General features: G+C 42.8%; 1 protein-coding gene across 1 annotated transcript in view; it reads right to left on the bottom strand.

The window, feature by feature from the left end:
* Window positions 1–16,666, bottom strand: part of LOC121540392 (insulin receptor-like) — a 208,826-nt gene extending 192,160 nt beyond the window's left edge. Inside the window, exon 1 of the mRNA XM_041849235.2 lies at window positions 15,459–16,666. Coding sequence (XP_041705169.1) covers window positions 15,459–15,537 — 79 coding nt within the window. The 5' untranslated portion in view covers window positions 15,538–16,666. The remainder of the gene's footprint in view (window positions 1–15,458) is intronic.
* Window positions 16,667–23,307: the final 6,641 nt, after the last annotated feature.

Genomic DNA, 23,307 nt, shown 5'->3' with positions numbered 1-23,307 from the left:
CAAAGGGGTTGAATACTTTGACTCAAAACAACTCATCCATTTTAAATTCAGGCTGTAAAAACTTTGGGGGGAAGACAAGCTAACATTAACTTCATGTGTAATAATTTGCGCTATTGAAACAGACATACATCTATAATTTGCTTCTTTATCAACTGTAAATCGCAGCATTATTTCTAACACAGGTTGCTTACCTCACATTGCATTCCAAATTTCCCAGTCAGGAACAAAGTTTGTTGCGTGGAGTGCGTGATGACACAGCCGCCAGAGAAGGTAACGTCAAAGACAGTACTAATCTCGCCTCTCTTTTATAGCTAAATGGGTGATAGACTCTGCATCCAGTGGGGATTTGTTTAGCAAACTCTGCAATCACGTGTGCTACAGAAAGACAGCTAACCAAGCAAGTTTTGCTGGTGCTAACTTCAATTAAAGGGTATCTACAACCAAAAATGAAAATGTCTAAGATTTAGTAGTCTCATGATGTGGTTTAAGCATTGTTGTGGACTTAAAACATCCAATTTGGTTGTTTTTCTATTTAAAAAGTGTGATTGAGAGCGAACCCCTGAAAAATCCAAAACCTGGAAAAACAAAACTGAGAAAACAGAATTTGGAAAACACAACGGAATTAGACCAAAAATATAACTGATTTTATAGGGCCCTGTGTGGCCCTAAATCCAGCGATGGACAGGCGCGTAACACAAAATCAACGGTACCAAACCAAATATATGAATCTGTTTAAAGCAATTGATTTCATGTATTCATGATGACTGTAAACTTTTATATTAATATCAATCTGAAGCAAAAAGGATGTGTAATTCCCCAAAAAAATTAAGTGGTGAAAATGCAAGCTTGTGTAATGTAGTAACACAAACTGTCCACATTGGGGAAATTGGCCTAATATAAAATAATTCAATATTACAAATAATTCAATACTTTTATTTAGGACGACAGTAAATAAAAACACATTCACAGTTTATTAAAAATTACATTTACTACATTAACCATGGAGAGTTAAGAAATGCGCCTAACCTAAATGTAACTGTGTGCTCTAGACTAGAGCTTCCAGTGACTGTGCAGCAGCCTGAACCCTTTCACGTCCGTCTGACAAAAGGGCTTCCAACCCGGCTCTGCCTGATCTCAGCACTATAAGCATGGCTTAAGTTGGATTTTATAGCATAAAGTCATTGACAGTTAAAATAGGCCACATACAATCACGTGGGATTCCCTTTTCCAACCGCATCTCAATACAGTGACGATGGCCTTACATTAATTCACACTTTTCTATCTAGGAATCACCAGACTTCTAATGAAGAACGGCATCAGCTTTTTTTTTAATCAATGACACCAAGTCAGACATTACATAATATATTCCATGACAACATTATTCCTGACAAAAATAAATTCATAAAACCTTTGAGAAAATCCAGGGAGGGAATCCATTCATTTGACAAAATAATTACGTCAATTATTTTATTTAACCTTTATTTAGCAGAGTCCCATTGAGACTAGAACCCGACCAGTGTTTCTGCAGCACACATGTGCGACTTGCACCATTTTAAACCCCAAGTTTTTAGCAGCATCATGGTTAAGCACATTATTGCTTGCAATTTGCTGTGAGTGCATAGGGGAGAGTAGGGCTAAATGTAACACGGGTCAATTGTAGGGTAATGTGGGGTAAAATGCCACCCTACCTCCCCTAATAATGGTTGAGCAAGAGTACTGGCAAACAGGGCAAGTTTCTGTGAGAAGTACAGGCAGGGGGTGTTACCCCGGATGGTGGTTTACCCCAAGTTACCCTAAATGGTAAGCCTATAATATATTCACTGTGTTTATGCACGTTTTTGGGGACATAAAATTCATCAAATCGGATGCTACTTAGTTAAAATATTACATTTGGGATCTAGATAATGATTAGCCCAATAGGGTAACTGCAGAGGGGAAACCCCATCCCCATTTATTTATAGCCACTATGTTGCATCAGTTGGGGTACTGCTAAAAGCATATGTGATAATATGGACAACACATACAGTGGGGAAAAAAAGTATTTAGTCAGCCACCAATTGTGCAAGTTCTCCCACTTAAAAAGATGAGAGAGGCCTGTAATTTTCATCATAGGTACACGTCAACTATGACAGACAAAATGAGGAAAAAAAATCCAGGAAATCACATTATAGGATTTTTATGAATTTATTTGCAAATGATGGTGGAAAATAAGTATTTGGTCAATAACAAAAGTTTCTCTATACTTTGTTATATACCCTTTGTTGGCAATGACACAGGTCAAACGTTTTCTGTAAGTCTTCACAAGGTTTTCACACACTGTTGCTGGTATTTTGGCCCATTCCTCCATGCAGATCTCCTCTAGAGCAGTGATGTTTTGGGGCTGTCGCTGGGCAACACGGACTTTCAACTCCCTCCAAAGATTTTCTATGGGGTTGAGATCTGGAGACTGGGTAGGCCACTCCAGGACCTTGAAATGCTTCTTACGAAGCCACTCCTTCGTTGCCCGGGCGGTGTATTTGTCATGCTGAAAGACCCAGCCACGTTTCATCTTCAATGCCCTTGCTGATGGAAGGAGGTTTTCACTCAAAATCTCACGATACATGGCCCCATTCATTCTTTCCTTTACACGGATCAGTCGTCCTGGTCACTTTGCAGAAAAACAGCCCCAAAGCATGATGTTTCCACCCCCATGCTTCACAGTAGGTATGGTGTTCTTTGGATGCAACTCAGCATTCTTTGTCCTCCAAACACGACGAGTTGAGTTTTTACCAAAAAGTTATATTTTGGTTTCATCTGACCATATGACATTCTCCCAATCCTCTTCTGGATCATCCAAATGCACTCTAGCAAACTTCAGACGGGCCTGGACATGTACTGGCTTAAGCAGGGGGACACGTCTGGCACTGCAGGATTTGAGTCCCTGGCGGCGTAGTGTGTTACTGATGGTAGGCTTTGTTACTTTGGTCCCAGCTCTCTGCAGGTCATTCACTAGGTCCCCCCGTGTGGTTCTGGGATTTTTGCTCACCGTTCTTGTGATCATTTTGACCCCACGGGGGTGAGATCTTGCGTGGAGCCCAAGATCGAGGGAGATTACCAGTGGTCTTGTATGTCTTCCATTTCCTAATAATTGCTCCCACAGTTGATTTCTTCAAACCAAGCTGCTTACCTATTGCAGATTCAGTCTTCCCAGCCTGGTGCAGGTCTACAATTTTGTTTCTGGTGTCCTTTGACAGCTCTTTGGTCTTGGCCATAGTGGAGTTTGGAGTGTGACTGTTTGAGGTTGTGGACAGGTGTCTTTTATACTGATAACAAGTTCAAACAGGTGCCATTAATACAGGTAACGAGTGAAGGACAGAGGAGCCTCTTAAAGAAGAAGTTACAGGTCTGTGAGAGCCAGAAATCTTGCTTGTTTGTAGGTGACCAAATACTTATTTTCCACCAAAATTTGCAAATAAATTCATTAAAAATCCTACAATGTGATTTTCTGGATTTTTTCCCCTCAATTTGTCTGTCATAGTTGACGTGTACCTATGATGAAAATTACAGGCCTCTCTCATCTTTTTAAGTGGGAGAACTTGCACAATTGGTGGCTGACTAAATACTTTTTTTCCCCACTGTAGGATATATGAAAGGTCCAATATGTTCAAATAATTTTCACACATTTTACCAATATCTTATTGGGCTCATTCCTGGAGGTATAAATTATATTTTAGCATAATTGTATTTTCATCCGTTTGAGTAGAAGGTTCTTTTAAAAAGTAACCAGAACTGAGCTTCTCATTCTCTTTCTTTCATTGTGATAATAATGAAACATCACGAAAAAGTCTGCAAGGGTTCAGATAAGCATGAGATTCCCTTTTTGCATCCTTTTTATTGAAAATCAGTTATCAGTGGAATTATCAGCAGATAGATCCAGTACCAGTCAAAGGTTTGGAAACACCTACTCATTCAAGGGTTTTTCTTTATTTTTACAATTTTCTACATTGTAGAATAATAGTGAAGACATCAAAACTATGAAATAACACATATGGAATCATGTAGGTAGCAAAAAAGTGTTAAACAAATCAAAATATATTTTATATGAGATTCTTCAAATAGCCACCCTTTGCGTTGATGACAGCTTTGCACACTCTTGGCATTATCTCATCCAGCTTCACCTGGCCTGCTTTTCCAACAGTCTTGAAGGAGTTCCCACATATGCTGAGCATTGTTGGCTGCTTTTCCATCACTCTACGGTCCGACTCATCCCAAACCATCTCAATTGGGTGGAGGTCGGGGATTGTGGAGGCCAGGACATCTGATGTAGCACTCCATCACTCTCCTTCTTGGTAAAACAGCCCTTACACAGCCTGGAGGTGTGTTGGGTTTGTCCTTTTGAAAAACAAATCATAGTCCCACTAAGCCAAAACCAGATGGGATGGCGTATCCTCGCAGAATGCTGTGGAAGCCATGCTGGTTAAGTGTGCCTTGAATTCTAAATAAATCACAGTGTCACCAGCAAAGCACCCCCACACCATAACACCTCCTCCTCCATGCTTTATGGTGGGAAATACACACGCGGAGATCATCCGTTCACCCACACGCGTCTCACAAAGACACGGCGGTTGGAACCAAAAATCTCAAATTTGGACTCCAGACCAAAGGACTAATTTCCACCGGTTTAATGTCCATTGCTCGTGTTTCTTGGCCCAAGCAGGTCTCTTCTTACTGGTGTGCTTTAGTAGTGGTTTCTTTGAAGCAATTCGACCATGAAGGCCTGATTCACGCAGTCTCCTCTGAACAGTTGATGTTGAGATGTGTCTGTGACTTAAACACTGTGAAGCATTTAATTGGGCTGCAATTTCTGAGGCTGGTAACTCTAATGAATGTATCCTCTGCAGCAGAGGTAACTCTGGGTCTTCCATTCCTGTGGTGGTCCTCATGAGAGGCAGTTTCATCATAGCGCTTGATGGTTTTTGCGACTGCACTTGAAGAAACTTTCAAAGTTCTTGAAATGTTCATTATTGACTGACCTTCATGTCTTAAAGTAATGATGGACTGTCGTTTCTCTTTGCTTATTTGAGCTGTTCTTGCCATAATATGGATTGGTCTTTTACCAAATAGGGCTATCTTCTGTATACCCCTCCTACCTTGTCACAACACAACTGATTGGCTAAAACGCATTAAGAAGGAAAGGAATTCCACAAATGAACTTTTAACAAGGCACACCTGTTAACTGAAATGCATTCCAGGTGACTACCTCATGAAGCTGGTTGAGAGAATACCAAGAGTGTGCAAAGCTGTCATCAAGGCAGTGTGGCTATTTGAAGAATCTCAAATATATAATATAATTTGATTTGTTTAACACTTTTTTGGTTACTACATGATTCCATATGTGTCATTTCATAGTTTTGATGTCTTCACTATTATTATACAATGTAAAAAATTTTTACAAATAAATACCAACTCTTGAATGAGTAGGTGTGTCCAAACTTTGGACTGGTAGTGTGGATCTGTAAAAGGCCAATATATGTCGATAATATCGGTGAAAATATATTTAGGTCGGCCTCTAATTGAGACAAAGTTCGTTTTTTGCAAGGGAGCCCTGCAATATCACGAGAGAGGTAGGGAAACTAGGCCTACACCCCGAATGTTTTTCTCCTCAAACTGTCAGTGATGTATAGCAGAAGTCAAAGGGCAGCATGTATTTTTCCGTCTCAGGGTCATATCACTAGTGGACACTGAGTGCGAGAGGAAGATCTCGCTCTTAACACACACAAACCAGATTATAAATTGTGACAGCGAGAGGGAAGCGACTGAAAAGTGTACGTTGAGAGATAAAACCTGAAACATTTAGGAAGGGTGAACGAACCGTTCATTTATTTTACAGTGCATATTGCCTGCTTCCCCACAAACACCTTACAGACGAAGGACAAGGAAAGCCGTTAGTTCACAACCCCGGAGATTACTATTGCCTTTGTTAGACTTAATCTGTGGCATTTGGCCATATTCTAATTTAATAGACTAACGCCACACAATTACTTGTATAGAATAAAGAATCAAAAAGATAAAAAATGTAGGCTAGGGAAAACGCAACTTTTCAGACAAACATTTGCATCGCAATGGCTTAGGCTTTCTTTCTGAAACCCTAGCTATGTGTTTGTATAAAATACATTTCACAGAGAACATGGACTTATTTTAGAATGTGATCAAACAGAATGCTTTGATGCAGAAAATGACCTTAGTATTCGGAAAGTATTCAGACCCCTTGACTTCTCCCACAATTTGCCTTATGCAAAAAATTATTAAATTGTTTTTTTTCCTCATCAGTCTACACACAATACCCCATAATGACAAAGCAAAACACAGGTTTATAGAGAGACTACTCAAGGACATTCGGAGACTTGTCCCGAAGCCACTCCTGCGTTGTCTTGACTGTGTGGTTAGGGTCGTTGTCCTGTAGGAAGGTGAACCTTCGCCACAGTCTGAGAACCAGCTCCAGAGCGCTCAGGACTTAATCTCTGAACTCTTCATCTTTACCTCGATCCTGATTAGTCTCCCAGTCCCTGCAGCTGAAACACATCCCCACAGCATGATGCTGCCACCACCATGCTTCAACGTAAGGATGGAGAAAGGTTTCCTCCAGACGTGACACTTGGCATTCAGGCCAAATAATTCAGTCTAAGGCACTGCATCACAGTGCTTGAGGTGTCACCACAGCCCCAGGATCGATCCAAGGCTGTGACACAACCGGCCGCGACACCCATGAGGCGGCTCACAATTGGCCCAGCGTCGTCCGGGCTAGGGGAGGGTTTGGCCGGCCGGGATTTCCTTGTCCCATCGCGCTCTAGCGACTCCTTGTGGCGGGCCGGGCGCCTGCAAGCTGACCTCGGTCGCCAGTTGGACAGTGTTTCCTCCAACACATTGGTGTGGCTGACTTCCGGGTAAAGAAGCAGTGCGGCTTGGCAGGGTCGTGTTTCGAGGACGCATGGCTCTCAACCTTCGCCTCTCTCTCGCCTCTCTGTAGGGCATTTGCAGCGATGGGACAAAACTGTAACTACCAATAGGATATCGCGAAATTGGGGAGACAAAGGGATCAAAGTACCACAAAAATTAAATAACAAATATATTACAAAAAAAATTTAAAAAATAAGTTCAATCTTGGTTTCATCAGTAAAGATGTTTCTCATGGTCTGAGTCCTTTAGGTGCCTTTTAGCAAACTCCAAGCTGGCTGTCATGTGCCTTTTACTGAGGAGTGGCTTCCGTCTAGCCACTCTACCATAAAGGCCTGATTGGTGGAGTGCTGCAGAGATGGTTGTCCTTCTGGAAGGTTCTCCCATCTCCACAGAGGAACTCTAGAGCTCTGTCAGAGTGACCATCGGATTCTTGGTCACCTCCCTGACCATGGCCCTTATCCCCCGATTGTTCAGTTTAGCTCTAGGAAGAGTATTGGTGGTTCCAAACTTCTTCCATTTAAGCATGATGGAGGCCACTGTGTTCTTGGCGACCTTCAGTGCTGCAGACATTTTTTGGTACCCTTCCCCAGATCTGTGCCTCGAACAAAATCCTGTCTCGACCTCATGGCTTGGTTTTGCTCTGACATGCACTGTCACCTGTGGGACCTTATATAGACAGGTGTGTGCCTTTCCAAATCATGTCCAATCAACTGAATTTACCACAGATGGACTCCAATTAAGTTGTAGAAACATCTCAAGGATGATCAATGGAAACAGGATGCACCTGAGCTCAATTTCGAGTCTCATAGCAAAGGGTCTGAAATACTTATGTAAATAAGGTATCTGTTTTTTTTATTTGCAAACATTTCTAAAAACCTGTTTTCGCTTTGTCATTATGGGGGGTAGTGTGTGTAGATTGATGAGGAAAACATTTTTTAAATATATTTTAGAATAAAGCTGTAACGTAACAAAATGTGGGAAAAGGGAAGTGGTCTGAATACCTTCCGAATGCACTGTATGTACAGCCACCACCCAGGTTCTGGTGAGTGGTGACCATTTTGTGTGTTCTCTCCAACGAGGATGTCAACATCACATCGACCATGAGGGTTGACAACTGAATGGCAATGATTTATGGTTTCACTTGTGGAACAGCTGAACCTCCCATTCCCTTCCACCTCCAGCCCATAGGCTGCTGAAACACTTAGTCCCCCGGTCACAAATAATGGTTTTCACAACTCCCATTTTCTACCACTACATTCAGAGAAATGGGTGGGGGGAAAATCCTGGGGACAGATTTGTTTTACTTGTTTCCTAATACCCATGTATGTTCTTATTCATGAACATGGAGGAGTGGGCTTAGAGACAGAGAGACAGGCCACCCAAAGGCCAGAGAAGCCAGAGAAAAGGGCCCACCTCAGACTCCCTGGCAAGGACATGCTGTTCCCGTGCCAGATCGCCATTGAAGAGATCCATGGCCCGGAAGAGGTCAGCAGAGAGCTGAGCTGCAAACAGCAGGCTGTGACCTACCCCCCCTTAACTGCAACAGCACCTACAGGGTGGGCCACTTCAAACACATTCCGCACGCACGATACTGTGGGAAAATGCCACTGTGCGCTTCACTGCAGAGTGCCTGAGGTTCCAGAACAGGGGCCATGGAGCGAGAGAGACGCTACACAAAAACAACAGAGAGCCTTCTGAGAGCGATTCAAATAATATAATCTTTGAGAACTAATGATCACTAAAATCTAAACAGCCAGGGAGAATTGAAAATTCCAAAAACATTAATTTAGCAGTGTTTATTTTGTTATTATGTTTGAGAAAAAGAACACAGCATTAGCCATGGCAAAATGCATTGAATTTCAGGAAATTAGCTTTCAAACTGCAAAATGTTATCTCTGCTTAAATGGCAGAACATGTAGAATCACAGGAAATGTGCTATAAAACTGCAAAACGTTCTCAGCTCCATGGAGGAATGTGTAGAATTGCAGGAAATTAGCTTAAAATGCAAAAATGTATCTACACCACGTTTAAAATTCTCTTTTGAATTTGACATTTAATGTTGCATACTGCAGACACAACCAAACAGGAGACAGCTAGGGTAATACAGAAAAGGGGGCAGTAGAACAAGAGAAAGTTAGACGCACTCCCCAGTGAGCATACGACTTGATAAAGACGTCTTTTAATGGTTGAAATCTGGTCAGAAAGTCTTATAACCAAAGCACAACCAGATTAATACATCTTATTTTGATTGATATCTGGTTTTTGATTTAAATCTGATTGAACTACAGACCCGTTCTCTAAAGGCTACTCAAATAGCTTCTGAATATCAGACTACGATTACTCACCTCGTATTGGACTAAGATTTTTTCTTCAACGTGTCGGACGCGAAGGATATCCTATAGGCACCCGACAAGGCCCAAATCCCTGTCATTCGCATGAGAAAGAGACAGATATCGTGGACGTAGGTCGGGGTGCCTTGTAAGGATCCGACGGCGTGCGAGTAAACTGCCTCTTCCATCAATCCTATTAGCCAATGTTCAATCATTTGAAAATAAATTGGACGACCTAAGATTAAGTTTATCCTACAAACGGGACATTAAAAACTGTAATATCTTATCTTTCACAGAGTCGTGGCTGAACAACGACATGGATAACATCCAGCTGGTGGGATATACGCTACATCGGCAGGATACAACGGCAGACTCTATAGACAAGGGGTGGCGGTCTGTGTGTATATTTGTAAACAACAGCTGGTGCATAAAATCTAATACTAAGGAAGTCTCAAGGTTTTGCTCGCCTGAGGTAGAGTATCTCATGATAAGCTGTAGACCACACTATTTACCAAGAGAGTTTTCATCTATATTTTTCGTAGCTGTTTACTTACCATCACAAACCGATGCTGGCACTAAGATTGCACTCAATGAGCTGTATAAGGCCATAAGTAAACAGGAAAACGCTCATCCAGAGGCAGCGCTCCTAGTGGCCGGGGACTTTAATGCAGGGAAACATAAATCAGTTTGACCACATTTCTACCAGCATGTTAAATGTGCAACCAGAGGAAAAAAAACTCTAGACCACCTTTACTCCACACACAGAGACACGTACAAAGCTCTCCCTCGCCCTACATTTGGCAAATCTGACCATAACTCTATCCTCCTGATTCCTGCTCATAAGCAAAAACTAAAGCAGGAAGCACCAGTGACACGGTTAATAAAAACGTGGTCAGATGACGCAGATGCTAAGCTACAGGACTGTTTTGCTAGCACAGACTGGAATATGTTCTGGGATTCTTCAGATAGCATTGAGGAGTACACCACATCAGTCACTGGCTTCAACAATAAGTGCATAGATGACGTCGTCCCCACATTGACCGTATGTACATACCCCAACCAGAAGCCATGGATTACAGGCAACATCCGCACTGAGCTAAAGGGTAGAGCTGCCGCTTTCAAGGAGCGGGATTCTAACCCGGATGCTTATAAGAAATCCCGCTATGCTTTCAGACAACCATCAAACAGGCAAATAGTCAATACAGGACTAGAGTAAGACTTTTTAGCAGGTCAACATTCACAAGGCCGCAGGGCCAGACGGATTACCAGGACGTGTACTCCGAGCATGCGCTGACCAACTCGCAAGTGTCTTCACTGACATTTTCAACATGTCCCTGACTGAGTCTGTAATACCAACATGTTTCAAGCAGACCACCATAGTCCCTGTGCCCAAGAACACTAAGATAACCTGCCTAAATGACTACCGACCCATAGCACTCATATCTGTAGCCATGAAGTGCTTTGAAAGGCTGGTCATGGCTCACATCAACACCATTATCCCAGAAACCCTAGACCCACGTAATTTGCATACCACCCCAACAGATCCACAGATGATGCCATCTCTATTGCACTCCACACTGCTTTTTCCCACCGGGACAAGAGGAACACCTACGTGAGAATGCTATTCATTGACTAAAGCTCAGCGTTCAGCACCATAGTGCTCTCTAAGCTAAGGACCCTGGGACTAAACACCTCCCTCTGCAACTGGATCCTGGACTTCCTGACGGGCCGCCCCCAGGTGGTAAGGGTAGGTAACAACACATCTACCACGCTGATCCTCAACACGGGGGCCCCTCAGGGGTGCGTGCTCAGTCCCCTCCTGTACTCCCTGTTCACCCATGACTGCATGGCCAGGCACGACTCCAACACCATCATTAAGTTTGCCGACGACACAACAGTGGTAGGCCTGATCACCGACAACGATGAAAGAGCCTATAGGGAGGAGGTCAGAGACCTGGCCGTGTGGTGCCAGGATAACAACCTCTCCCTCAACGTGATCAAGACAAAAGGAGATGATTGTGGACTACAGAAGCTTCAAGTTCCTTGGTGTCCACATCACCAACAAACTATCATGGTCCAAACACACCAAGACAGTCGTGAAGAGGGCACGACAAAGCCTATTCCCCCTCAGGAGACTGAAAAGATTTGGCATAGGTCCTCAGATCCTCAAAAGGTTATACGGTTGTACCATCGAGAGCATCCGGACTGGTTGCATCACCGCCTGGTATGGCAACTGCTTGGCCTCCGACCGCAAGGCACTACAGAGGGTAGTGCGTACGGCCCAGTACATCACTGGGGCCAAGATTCCTGCCATCCAGGACCTATACCAGGCGGTGTCAGAGGAAGGCCCTCAAAATTGTCAAAGACTCCAGCCACCCTAGTCAGACTGTTCTCTCTGCTACCACACGGCAAGCGGTACCGGAGCGCCAAGTCTAGGTCCAAAAGGCTTCTTAACAGCTTCTGCTCCCAAGCCATAAGACTCCTGAACAGCTAATCATGGCTACCCAGACTATTTGCATTGCCCCCCCACTCTGTTTATTATTTATGCATAGTCACTAACTCTACCCACATGTACATATTACCTCAACTAATCAGTGCCCCCGCACATTGACTCTGTACCGGTACCCCTCTATATAGCCTCCCCACTGTTATTTTATTTTACTGCTGCTCTTTAATTATTTGCTTCTTTTTATTTTTTACATTTTATTTTATTTTTTACTCATCACTTTTTTTCTTTCTTAAAAAACTGCATTGTTGGTTAAGGGCTTGTAAGTAAGCATTTCACTGTAATGTCTACACCTGTTGTATTTGGCACATGTGGCAAATCAAATTTGATTAATAGACACCAATCGATTGTTCTTCAGAGGAAAAATATAAACAACATGTAAAGTGTTGGTCCCATGTTTCATGAGCTGAAATAAAAGATCCCAGAAATGTTCCATACGCACAAAAGGCTTATTTCTCTCAAATGTTGTGTAGAAAATGTGTTTACATCCCTGTTAGTGAGCATCTCTCCTTTGCCAAGATAATCCATCCACTTGACAGGTGTGGCATATCAAGAACCTGATTAAACAGCATGATCATTACACAGGAGCACCTTTTGCTAGGGACAATAAAAGGCCACTCTAAAATGTGCAGTTTTGTCACACAGCACAATTCCACAGATGTCAAGTTGAGGGAGCGTGCAATTGGCATGCTGACTGCAGGAATGTCCACCAGAGCTGTTGCCAGAGAATTGAATGTTCATTTCTCTACCATAAGCTGCCTCCAACGTTGTTTTACATAATTTGGCAGTACGTCCAACTAGGACTGTGGCGGTCATGATATTTTGTCAGCCGGTGAATGTCAAGCAAATAACTGCCGGTCTCACGGTAATTGACCATTAATTAACAAACACATGTAGCATATCCTGGCTTCCACGCATAGCCTACAAGTCACTGATGCAGACCTTTGGAACATCTACATCAGCGTACTTGTCGTCCTCACCAGGGTCTTGACCTGACTGCAGTTCGGTGTCGTAACCGACTTCAGTGTGCAAATGCTCAACTTCGATGGCCACTGGCACACTGGAGAAGTGTGCTCTTCACGGATGAATCCCGGTTTCAACAGTACCAGGCAGATGGCAGACAGCGTGTATGGCGTCATGTGGGCGAGGGGTTTGCTGACAACAACGTTGTGAACAGAGTGCCCCATGTTGGCAGTGGGGATATGGTATGGGCTGGCATAAGCTACGGACAACGAACACAATTGCATTTTTTCAATGGCAATTTGAATGCAAAGAGAAACCGTGACGAGATCCTGAGGCCTATTGTCATACCATTCATCCACCGCCATCACCTCATGTTTCAGCATGATAATGAGCCCCCCCGTAGCTCAGTTGGTAGAGCATGGCGCTTGCAACGCCAGGGTTGTGGGTTCGATTCCCACGGGGGGCCAGTATGAAAAATGTATGCACTCACTAACTCTAAGTCACTCTAGATAAGAGCGTCTGCTAAATGACTTAAATGTAATAATGCACGGCCCCATGTCGCAAGAATCTGTACACAATTCCTGGCAGCTGAAAATGTCCCAGTTCTTCCATGGCCTGCATACTCACCAGACATGGTCACCCATTGCGCATGTTTGGGATGCTCTTGATCGACATGTACGACAGAGTGTTCCAGTTCCTGCCAATATCCAGCAACTTCGCACAGCCATTGAAAAGCAGTGAGACCACATTCCACAGGCCACAATCAACAGCCTGATCAACTCTATGCGAAGGAGATGTGTCGCGCTGCATGAGGTAAATAGTGGTCACACCTGTTACTGACTGGTTCTGATCCATGGCCCTACCTTTTGTTTGAAGGTATCTGTGACGAACAGATGCATATCTGTATAGCCAGTCATGTGAAATCCATAGATTAGGGACTTTTTTATTTCAATTGACAGATTTCCATATATGAACTGTAACACAGTAAAATCTTAGAAATTGTTCATTTATATATGTTTGTTCAGTGTAGAAATGACACAGCGATGCCTTCACTTCTTGCGGCCATCACAGAAATCCTAGCCTAATTTTTACTAACAGTCTCTTATGTTCTAGATAGAATGTTCTAGTGTGGACCTGTTGGTCTTTATGTCTCAACTTTACAGGGAAGCAAACATTGAGCATCATTCTGACAGTCAGTTAGCAAGAGAAATATGCAAAGATTGTAAATTAGACATTTTCATTATGCCAAATTTCGGTGCAGCACAAAAATGCCACAGCCAAGTCTGAAAATAGCTACTCCAGATCCACTCATCTAGAAAATATTCCATATTGCTAGAAGAAAAAATGTAGTGTGGATCAAATACAAGTACGGCACAGCACCTTATCTTGTACCACGTCTTCATTATTATGCATGGCTCCGAGTCATGCTAACATAGGAGAGGATTATAGAGACGTAACCATATGGTATGCTGTGAAATTATTGAATCCTGGTCTGAAAATGTTGGGACCAAAACACAGGGAGTGTGGGGTTTATATTTCTCTCTCAGACATGGATAGCTCAAATAAAGCTAAGGGATATTGACTAGGCCAACGACTAACTATCAATATGCTTCAAATGTAGCTACATGCCACAATTTAAAAACACTGATTTGCCTTGTTTTTCAACCAAAATGTCCCGCATTAACACAATGAATAAAATGTCTCATAACAAACGGAATAGGATATACAGCTATAGCAGGAATATTGTTTAGTTTCTTCCATTTCATTACTACTCTGTAGTAAACATCCTCACAGTAATTGTCTGGCACATTGTGAAATGAGAGTGTGTGAATGTCAACATTGTTTTTGGCATTTATTTTGAGGGATGGACAAGCGTAAGCAATTTCATCTAGCTACGCAGCTAACCCATACAGTGGGTTTAGCGTTTGGGAGCAATGTGATTTAAAGATTCTATAAATGTTAGCAATCGATGCTGCTAGCAAGCTATATAAAAACGGTAGTCAGTAACTAGATAGGTATAGCCGAGCAAAACCCTCCCGTAAACAATTCCATGGAACGCACATCCACACCGCTCGCGATAGTTAATAAGCGTCATACTAGTAAACCCAATGTTTCACTCGCTAGCTAGAGCAAACCCACAATGTAGGCCAATCCTGAATTTATGGGGATTTCAGGGACCTTCTTAACGATGGCTAAATGCATTTACATTTCCAGCTACAAAGTGAGTGTGTGTAGCAAGTAGCCATGAAGAGGCCTACGCGTGCAGGCGAATCCTGCAACTTCCAGTTTAGATTCGCTGTAAAAGACCACCCTAGTCCAGTAACAGGAGCTAATCTGGCACTCCGGTTGACGCATCCACGCCAGGCCTCAATAATATATTTTTAAGAGGGGGCGGTGGGTATTCTGTAATAACTTTGCTAGCATATATTAGTAACAACATGGGATGCAAATGTGTTTCCCATAAATAGGTAAAATTGTCTCGTGAAAAATGGTGAAACAGCCATATTGTTCCAGTGACTACTGCAAATAATCCTTTACTTAAGAATCAAGGAAAACTCATTTTCAATAAATTCATTTCCCCCCCATGGGAACAACATGGAATTCAATGTTTAAAATGTTGTGCAGAAAAATGTGCAACAAATAATACGTTAGTAGAAGGGTGTGTATAGTGAGTCACATTAACCAGCAACATAACATTGTATTGCAACTATAGCGTTACTTACTTTCTCCATTTGTTAGGACACACTGGCATACAATGTAGATAAAAGTAACCAAAACAACCGCTGAGTTCCCAAGCCGCATTGTGACTTCGATTGTGTTCTCTTTTTGTGTGTTTCGACGATATCCAAAATTCGTTTAAGATGTGTTTCTAAGAAATCCAATACAAAAAAAAAGTATTCAGAAAGAGAAAACAAGTTAGCAAACTAGGTAGTCCAGTTTGCCCCCATAAAAAGGGGCCGGGGGTCCAACGTGGTATCTTAACAGCAATGTCTTCTCAGCTAACTTTGTGATTTCGGTTCTCCCTGAAAATGACCACTAAATAACGTGATCGTGGGTTCTGGCGACACGTTGGCGAATAAAAATCGTCATTTTCCACAATTGTATGGGATAGTTCACTTTCATCTGTTTGATATAACAGTCTTCCGATCCGAGAAAAAGAAATCCCACACCGCTAGCTAAACTAGTAAATAGGAGGTACCCGTTGGATCCTACTACTACTACTAGCCAAGGGCTCATTCCACGATAAACGAGGTTCCAATGTTGAAAGGCACCCAGAGACAGTATTTTCGTATCATAAAGCAATTCTTTAAGATAAATGCTTGGTAATTTAGAAATATGTGTGTCCTCTTCTTTCCAAAAATCCAGTTATGTAGCCGAACTTCTATAGACCCAAGAAGCTAGCTAACGCGAGTTGGAGAGTTGGCTAGCTTGCTGTAATCCACAGGTCGCTGAGTGTTTCATGCACTTCCAAGTATTGCACTTCACCGTATCAAAGGAAAAACACCTCGTTTTAAAACGTGAGAAGAGAAATGTGAACACATCCCAGGAACTTTGGATACGTGCAGGAAAAACGTGGATATATTTTTCAACGACCTTCCTCTGAACTGCTTCAGTCGCTACAGCCAGCCCACGACAAAATGAAAACACCCAAACAAAAAAAAGATACAGCGAACGTTACGTTTAGCCACTAAACAAATAATAGCCCCTGGTTCCAGCACATTGCTTCGAAGTGTGAGAACTCCAGTCTTCAGATTATCTAGCAAAACAGCTAATATCAAAAACTAACGAAGCTTCAAAACCGGCGATTAAATAAAGTAAATAACCGCTGTAAGAATCAGAAATATGAGGTAAACAAACTTAATGGCGTAATAAACTGCTATGTGGAAAAACTTCGATTACCGTATACGGCACCTCTCTCAGATTCCCACCTTTTCTTCTGTATGTCTATTCAGTAAACAACTACTGCCAGTCAGCTGGGGCAGATAGGGTACGTAGGAAAACACGGACTGGCGCAACCCCCTAGAAATGTGTGGATTGCAGTGTCTAGCGTTATACAAAACCAACGAGCCTAACAAAATTGTGTTAGTATGGAAACCCATTCCCGCCCCCATTTTTTTTTTATGGCCGGCTGAATTTCCCGATTTGGCCTCGTTTTAGATTTGGTTCATTAAAATGCTAGCGGCCATGACATAGAGAAAGATAGAGGACTCATTTTAAAGTAGTCAAAGTAGTGAACTGGGTGGAGATTCCAATGGATTGTAGCCTCAATGGTGCTGCCTATGCTGCCACAGACTATAATGTCACAGATTTAAAGATGAGTCCTATCTATCTCTATGGGCCATGACTGAATTCAAACATGAGTTGGTTTTGGGGTGTGATGTGGGTGTCTCGTGTGTGTATGTTGGCAAGAGGGACTTTGGATAGCCTATCTCCAGAGATAGTTAGGGACCATTAATATTTACATTTTAGTAATTTAGCAGACGCTCTTATCCACAGCGACTTACAGTTATTGAGTGCATACATTATATATATATATATATTTTTATACTGGCCCCCCATGGTGGAACCCACAACCCTGGCGTTGCAAATGCCATGCTCTACCAACTGAGCTACATCCCTGCCCTACCCTGGGCCAATTGTGCGCCACCCCATGGGTCTCCCGGTCGCGGCCGGCTACGACAGAGCCTGGATTCAAACCAGGATCTCTAGTGGCACAGCTAGCTCTGCGATGCAGTGCCTTAGACCACTGTGCCACTCGGGAGACAATATTTTCATGTTGCACACCTTTTAGTTTTCTCATTAAATTCTTTCAATATTTGAATATGAATTTCTACAATTTATAGTTGGTTTGAGGTTTTTAAGTAATTGACATTTGGAGCTATTGGAATTTTAACATATTTTAATGTAAATTGTGTAATTTATCTATGGTTCCTAACTAGCCCTATAGGTATATCCAAAGTCAACCCAAATTTACCACAGGCATTAGGATCAGGTCTCATGCAGCTGCACTCTGAATTGATGATTACTTGTGTGCTGCCAGCTATGGGCATGTGGGCAGGCTTGAAACAAACCAATACGCACAAAAGGCTGACTGGGGAGGTGATTTCCCAAAAGTCCCGCAATAAGATCTACAACGCTAATATTTATATAATCTCTTCACAGTTGTGTTCTGTGGGTGTCACTGAGTAGACTGATACCTCCTTTCATTTATCCACAATCCTTAGGTAAGGCTGTACAGTACATAGCTACCTCAATTACCTCATACCCCTGCATAGTACTGGTACTCCCTGTATATACACTGCTCAAAAAAATAAAGGGAACACTAAAATAACACATCCTAGATCTGAATGAATTAAATCATCTTATTAAATAATTTTTTCTTTACATAGTTGAATGTGCTGACAACAAAATCACACAAAAATTATTAATGGAAATCAAATGTATCAACCCATGGAGGTCTGGATTTGGAGTCACCCTCAAAATTAAAGTGGAAAACCACACTACAGGCTGATCCAACTTTGATGTAATGTCCTTAAAACAAGTCAAAATTAGGCTCAGTAGTGTGTGTGGCCTCCACGTGCCTGTATGACCTCCCTACAACGCCTGGGCATGCTCCTGATGAGGTGGAGGATGGTCTCCTGAGGGATCTCCTCCCAGACCTGGACTAAAGCATCCGCCAACTCCTGGACAGTCTGTGGTGCAACGTGGCGTTGGTGGATGGAGCGAGACATGATGTCCCAGATGTGCTCAATTGGATTCAGGTCTGGAGAACGGGCGGGCCAGTCCATAGCATCAATGCCTTCCTCTTGCAGGAACTGCTGACACACTCCAGCCACATGAGGTCTAGCATTGTCTTGCATTAGGAGGAAACCAGGGCCAACCGCACCAGCATATGGTCTCACAAGGGGTCTGAGGATCTCATCTTGGTACCTAATGGCAGTCAGGCTACCTCTGGTGAGCACATGGAGGGCTGTGCGGCCCCCCAAAGAAATGCCACCCCACACCATGACTGACCCACCGCCAAACCAGTCATGCTGGAGGATGTTGCAGGCAGCAGAACATTCTCCACGGCGTCTCCAGACTCTGTCACGTCTGTCACATGTGCTCAGTGTGAACCTGCTTTCATCTGTGAAGAGCACAGGGCGCCAGTGGCGAATTTGCCAATCTTGTTGTTCTCTGGCAAATGCCAAACGTCCTGCACGGTGTTGGGCTGTAAGCACAACCCCCACCTGTGGACGTCGGGCCCTCATACCACCCTCATGGAGTCTGTTTCTGACCGTTTGAGCAAACACATGCACATTTGTGGCCTGCTGGAGGTCATTTTGCAGGGCTCTGGCAGTGCTCCTCCTGCTCCTCCTTGCACAAAGGCGGAGGTAGCAGTCCTGCTGCTGGGTTGTTGCCCTCCTACGGCCTCCTCCACATCTCCTGATGTACTGGCCTTTCTCCTGGTAGCGCCTCCATGCTCTGGACACTACGCTGACAGACACAGCAAAACTTCTTGCCACAGCTCGCATTGATGTGCCATCCTGGATGAGCTGCACTACCTGAGCCACTTGTGTGGGTTGTAGACTCCGTCTCATGCTACCACTAGAGTGAAAGCATCGCCAGCATTCAAAAGTGACCAAAACATCAGCCAGGAAGCATAGGAACTGAGAAGTGGTCTGTGGTCACCACCTGCAAAACCAGTCCTTTATTGGGGCTGTCTTGCTAATTGCCTATAATTTCCACCTGTTGTCTATTCCATTTGCACAACAGCATGTGAAATTTATTGTCAATCAGTGTTGCTTCCTAAGTGGACAGTTTGATTTCACAGAAGTGTGATTGACTTGGAGTTACATTGTGTTGTTTAAGTGTTCCCTTAATTTTTTTGAGCAGTGTAGATAGCCATGTTATTTTTACTATTTATTTTTATTTGTTATTCACTGTGTATTTATTCCTTGTCACTATTTCAATATTTTATTAAATTGTTTATTTAATCTTTAACTCTGTATTGTTGAAAATGGACCCGTAAGTAAGCATTTCACTGTTAGTCTACACCTGTTGTCTATGAAGCATGTGACAAATACAATTTGATTTGAATATGAATGTCAGTATGCACAGTAGGCTGACTGGGGAGGTGATTTCCCACAGTCAAAGTCCCGCAATAAGAGTTACGATGCTAACTTTTGTTTAAACTTTTCACAGTTGTGCTCTTTGGGTGTCACTGAGTAGACCGTGCTGCCCAGCCTGTTATTTTTCTAATAGTAGATATAATGTTGAAGATCTGCAGTTGTTTCAAAGGTAAAAATTCAACATATTATACATTCGTTACCATAAAAACATGATCCTGTGGTTGAAATGTCACCCTTAAAACAACAGTTTATTACTTTTTTCAAATCCAATGTATTTTCCACGTAGATTCCATGAAAATTGACGTTGAAATAACGTTGATTCAACAAGTTTGTGCCCAGTGGGATATTCCTGATTGTTTGTTGTTCCTGGTCGTTCCCGTGCCTTCCTTCCTGTTCACTCATATAGATTTCTCCGCCGTCCCCTCGTCCAGCCCAGATCTGTGGTTGATTATCTGATAAGTGGGGTTAGTGAATCTCCAATCCTTGAAAGACAGATCAATGGTTCTGCCACTAGTTTTCCTCCCACTCAACTTAATTGCATACAAAGATGGGAAGGACAGTGGAGAATTAATAACGGTGGTGAGATTATGTTTGTAAATAATTAGTACATCCATAATAGATATGTGAGTGTGTGATGATACCCTGTCCTACGGAAGCACAGATGGGGTAACTACTGTAAGGTAATCTTCTCTAACAACCTGCCTCTCACTACAGCAATAGAAATGGGATGATACTGTCATCCAATACATTCATCACACATAGTCGGCAGCCTAGCGTTCAATTCACCAATTCAGAGGGTGGTGCGGTTGAGCCACGGCCTCGGCCTGTTCACCCCACTACCATCTAGAAGACAGAGACAGTAGGTGCATCAAAACTGGGACAGAGAGACTGATAAGCAGCTTCTATCCCCAGGCCTTCAAACTGTTAAACAGCCACCACTCAAACCAGTGCGCCAAGCACCTACTACTATACCCCGTTCAAAGGCACTTAAATCTTTCGTCTTGCCCATTCACCCTCTGAATGGCACACATACACAGTCCATGTCTCAATTGTCTCAAGGCTTAAAAATCCTTCTTTAACCTGTCTCCTCCCCTTCATCTACACTGATTGAAATGGATTTAACAGGTGACATCAATTAGGGATCATAGCTTTCACCTGGATTCACCTGGTCAGTCTATGTCATGGAAAGTTCCCAATGTTTTGTACACTCAGTGTAAATACTTGCTATACTGATGAGGTAACGTTATAGACACTACCATATACAGTGCATCCGGGAAGTATTCAGACCCCTTAACTTTTTCCACATTTTGTTACGTTATAGCCTTATTCTAAAATTGATTTAATTGGGGTTTTTCTCATCAATTTACACACAATACCCCATAATTACAAAGCAAAAACAGGTTTTTAGAAATGTTTGCAAATGTATTAAAAATAAAATACAGAAATATCACATTTACATAAATATTCAGACCGTTTACTCAGTACTTTGTAGAAGCACCTTTGGCAGCGATTACAGCCTCGAGTCTTCTTGGGTATGCCGCTACAAGCTTGGCACACCTGCATTTGGGGAGTTCCTCCCATTCTTCTCTGCAGATCCTCTCAAGCTCTGTCAGGTTGAATGGGGAGCATTGCTGCACAGCTATTTTCAGGGGTCTCCAGAGATGTTAGATCGGGTTCATAGTCCGGGCTCTGGCTGGGCCACTCAAGGACATTCAGAGACTTGTCCTGAAGCCATTCCTGCATTGTCTTGGCTGTGTGCTTAGGATCGTTGTCCTGTTGGAAGGTGAACCTTCGCCCCAGTCTGAGGTCCTGAGCACTCTGGTGCAGGTTTTCATCAACAATCTTTCTGTACTTGGCTCTGTTAATCTTTCCCTCGATCCTGACTAGTCTCCCAGTCCCTGCCACTGAAAAATATCCCCACAGAATGATGCTGCCACCTTCATGCTTCACCGTAGGGATGGTATTTACTTGTGCCTTTCCAAATCATGTATAATCAATTTAATTTACCACACGTGGACTCTAATCAAGTTGTAGAAACATCTCAATGGAAACAGGATGCACCTGAGTCTCGAGTCTCATAGCAAAGGGACTGAATACTTATGTAAATAAGATATTTCTGTTTTAGTTTTTTTTAAATAAATTAGCAACAATTTATAAAAACCTGTTTTTGCTTTGTCATTATGGGGTATTGTGGCTGTAATGTAACAACATGTGGAAAAAGACAAGGGGTCTGAATACTTTCCAATTGCACTGTAAATACCTGCTATGCTGATGAGGTAAGATAGGAAGCAATGTTAATTATATTGTGCTTACTATATGAATTAAAAGTGACATGCCATTCAGACCAGCCTTCCTGATTGAACTTTTGTAAACTACATTACCCTACTCTGCCCCTTAGTCACTGTCACTAGGCGGCTACCACCGGGTACTCTACCCTGCACCTTAGGGTCTGCTGCCCTATGTACATAGTCAATGAACACTGGTCACTTTAATTATGTTTACATACTATATATATATCTACTGCTGTACTGAATTTGGGAGTATTGTGTGCATTTACTGCATTGATTTATAGGAACTGGGAATATAAGTGTTTCGCTGCACCCGCCATAACTCCTGCTAAACTGTGTACGCGACCAATACAATTTGATTTGATTTGACCTCAGAGATCCATACTTTCATCATTGACGAGTGGATATAGTGCCAAAACTGCAGTCCATTGAATGACTGACAGTTACCATCATGTACTGAGCTGTAGCTGTGATAGCTCATCTAGTCCTGGTCAGAGTAACTAACTGTACAGCTTCCAATCCTTCCAGGCAGCAGCAGATATGTTTTATTCCCTCTCTGCCATCTCTCATCTCTGAAGTGTTATTATATTTCACTATGAGAGAGCAGAATAGAGGGAGATAGAGTGGAATAGGGAAAGAGAGCAGAATAGAATGATAGAGAGAGAGAGAGAAAGAGGGAGAAAGAGGGAGAGAGAAGGAGAGAGAGAGGGGGGGGAGCGATAAAAAGAGAAAAAGAGAGAGAGAAAGAGAGAGAGCGGTGCTGCAGCTCATTGTCTACCTCTCTACACTACTAGAGGTCAGCGTGACATTTACTGAGAAGTGCAAGTTTTCCAGAGACGCAGAGCACCGTACTCTGAGCTGAAACTATCCTGCCTGGAAGAGTGGCAGAGTGGTGGTGTGGCAGCGGTAGATACGGTAACCTTGGAGGATAATCTGTATCCTAGAAAGGCTTTCTTCAGGCACCTTTCCTCAGGCAAGCAGCAGCAGCTGCCACCCGAGCTGAGTTTAGAGTTTCTATCTCCAAATCTAACCGTATATGTGACCCATTTCAAGAAACTAGGCATATGTCGCACATCACTACTTCACAGGAGAGGTATTTGAAATATATATATATATATTTTTTTTAACGTTATTTGGCAGAAATTAGGCTTTTTTGAAAGATATATACAGCA

Source organism: Coregonus clupeaformis, chromosome 26 (assembly GCF_020615455.1).
Source record: "Coregonus clupeaformis isolate EN_2021a chromosome 26, ASM2061545v1, whole genome shotgun sequence".
In the NCBI taxonomy this organism is placed as follows: domain Eukaryota; kingdom Metazoa; phylum Chordata; class Actinopteri; order Salmoniformes; family Salmonidae; genus Coregonus; species Coregonus clupeaformis.
This window is presented reverse-complemented; position numbering and strand designations above follow the sequence as displayed.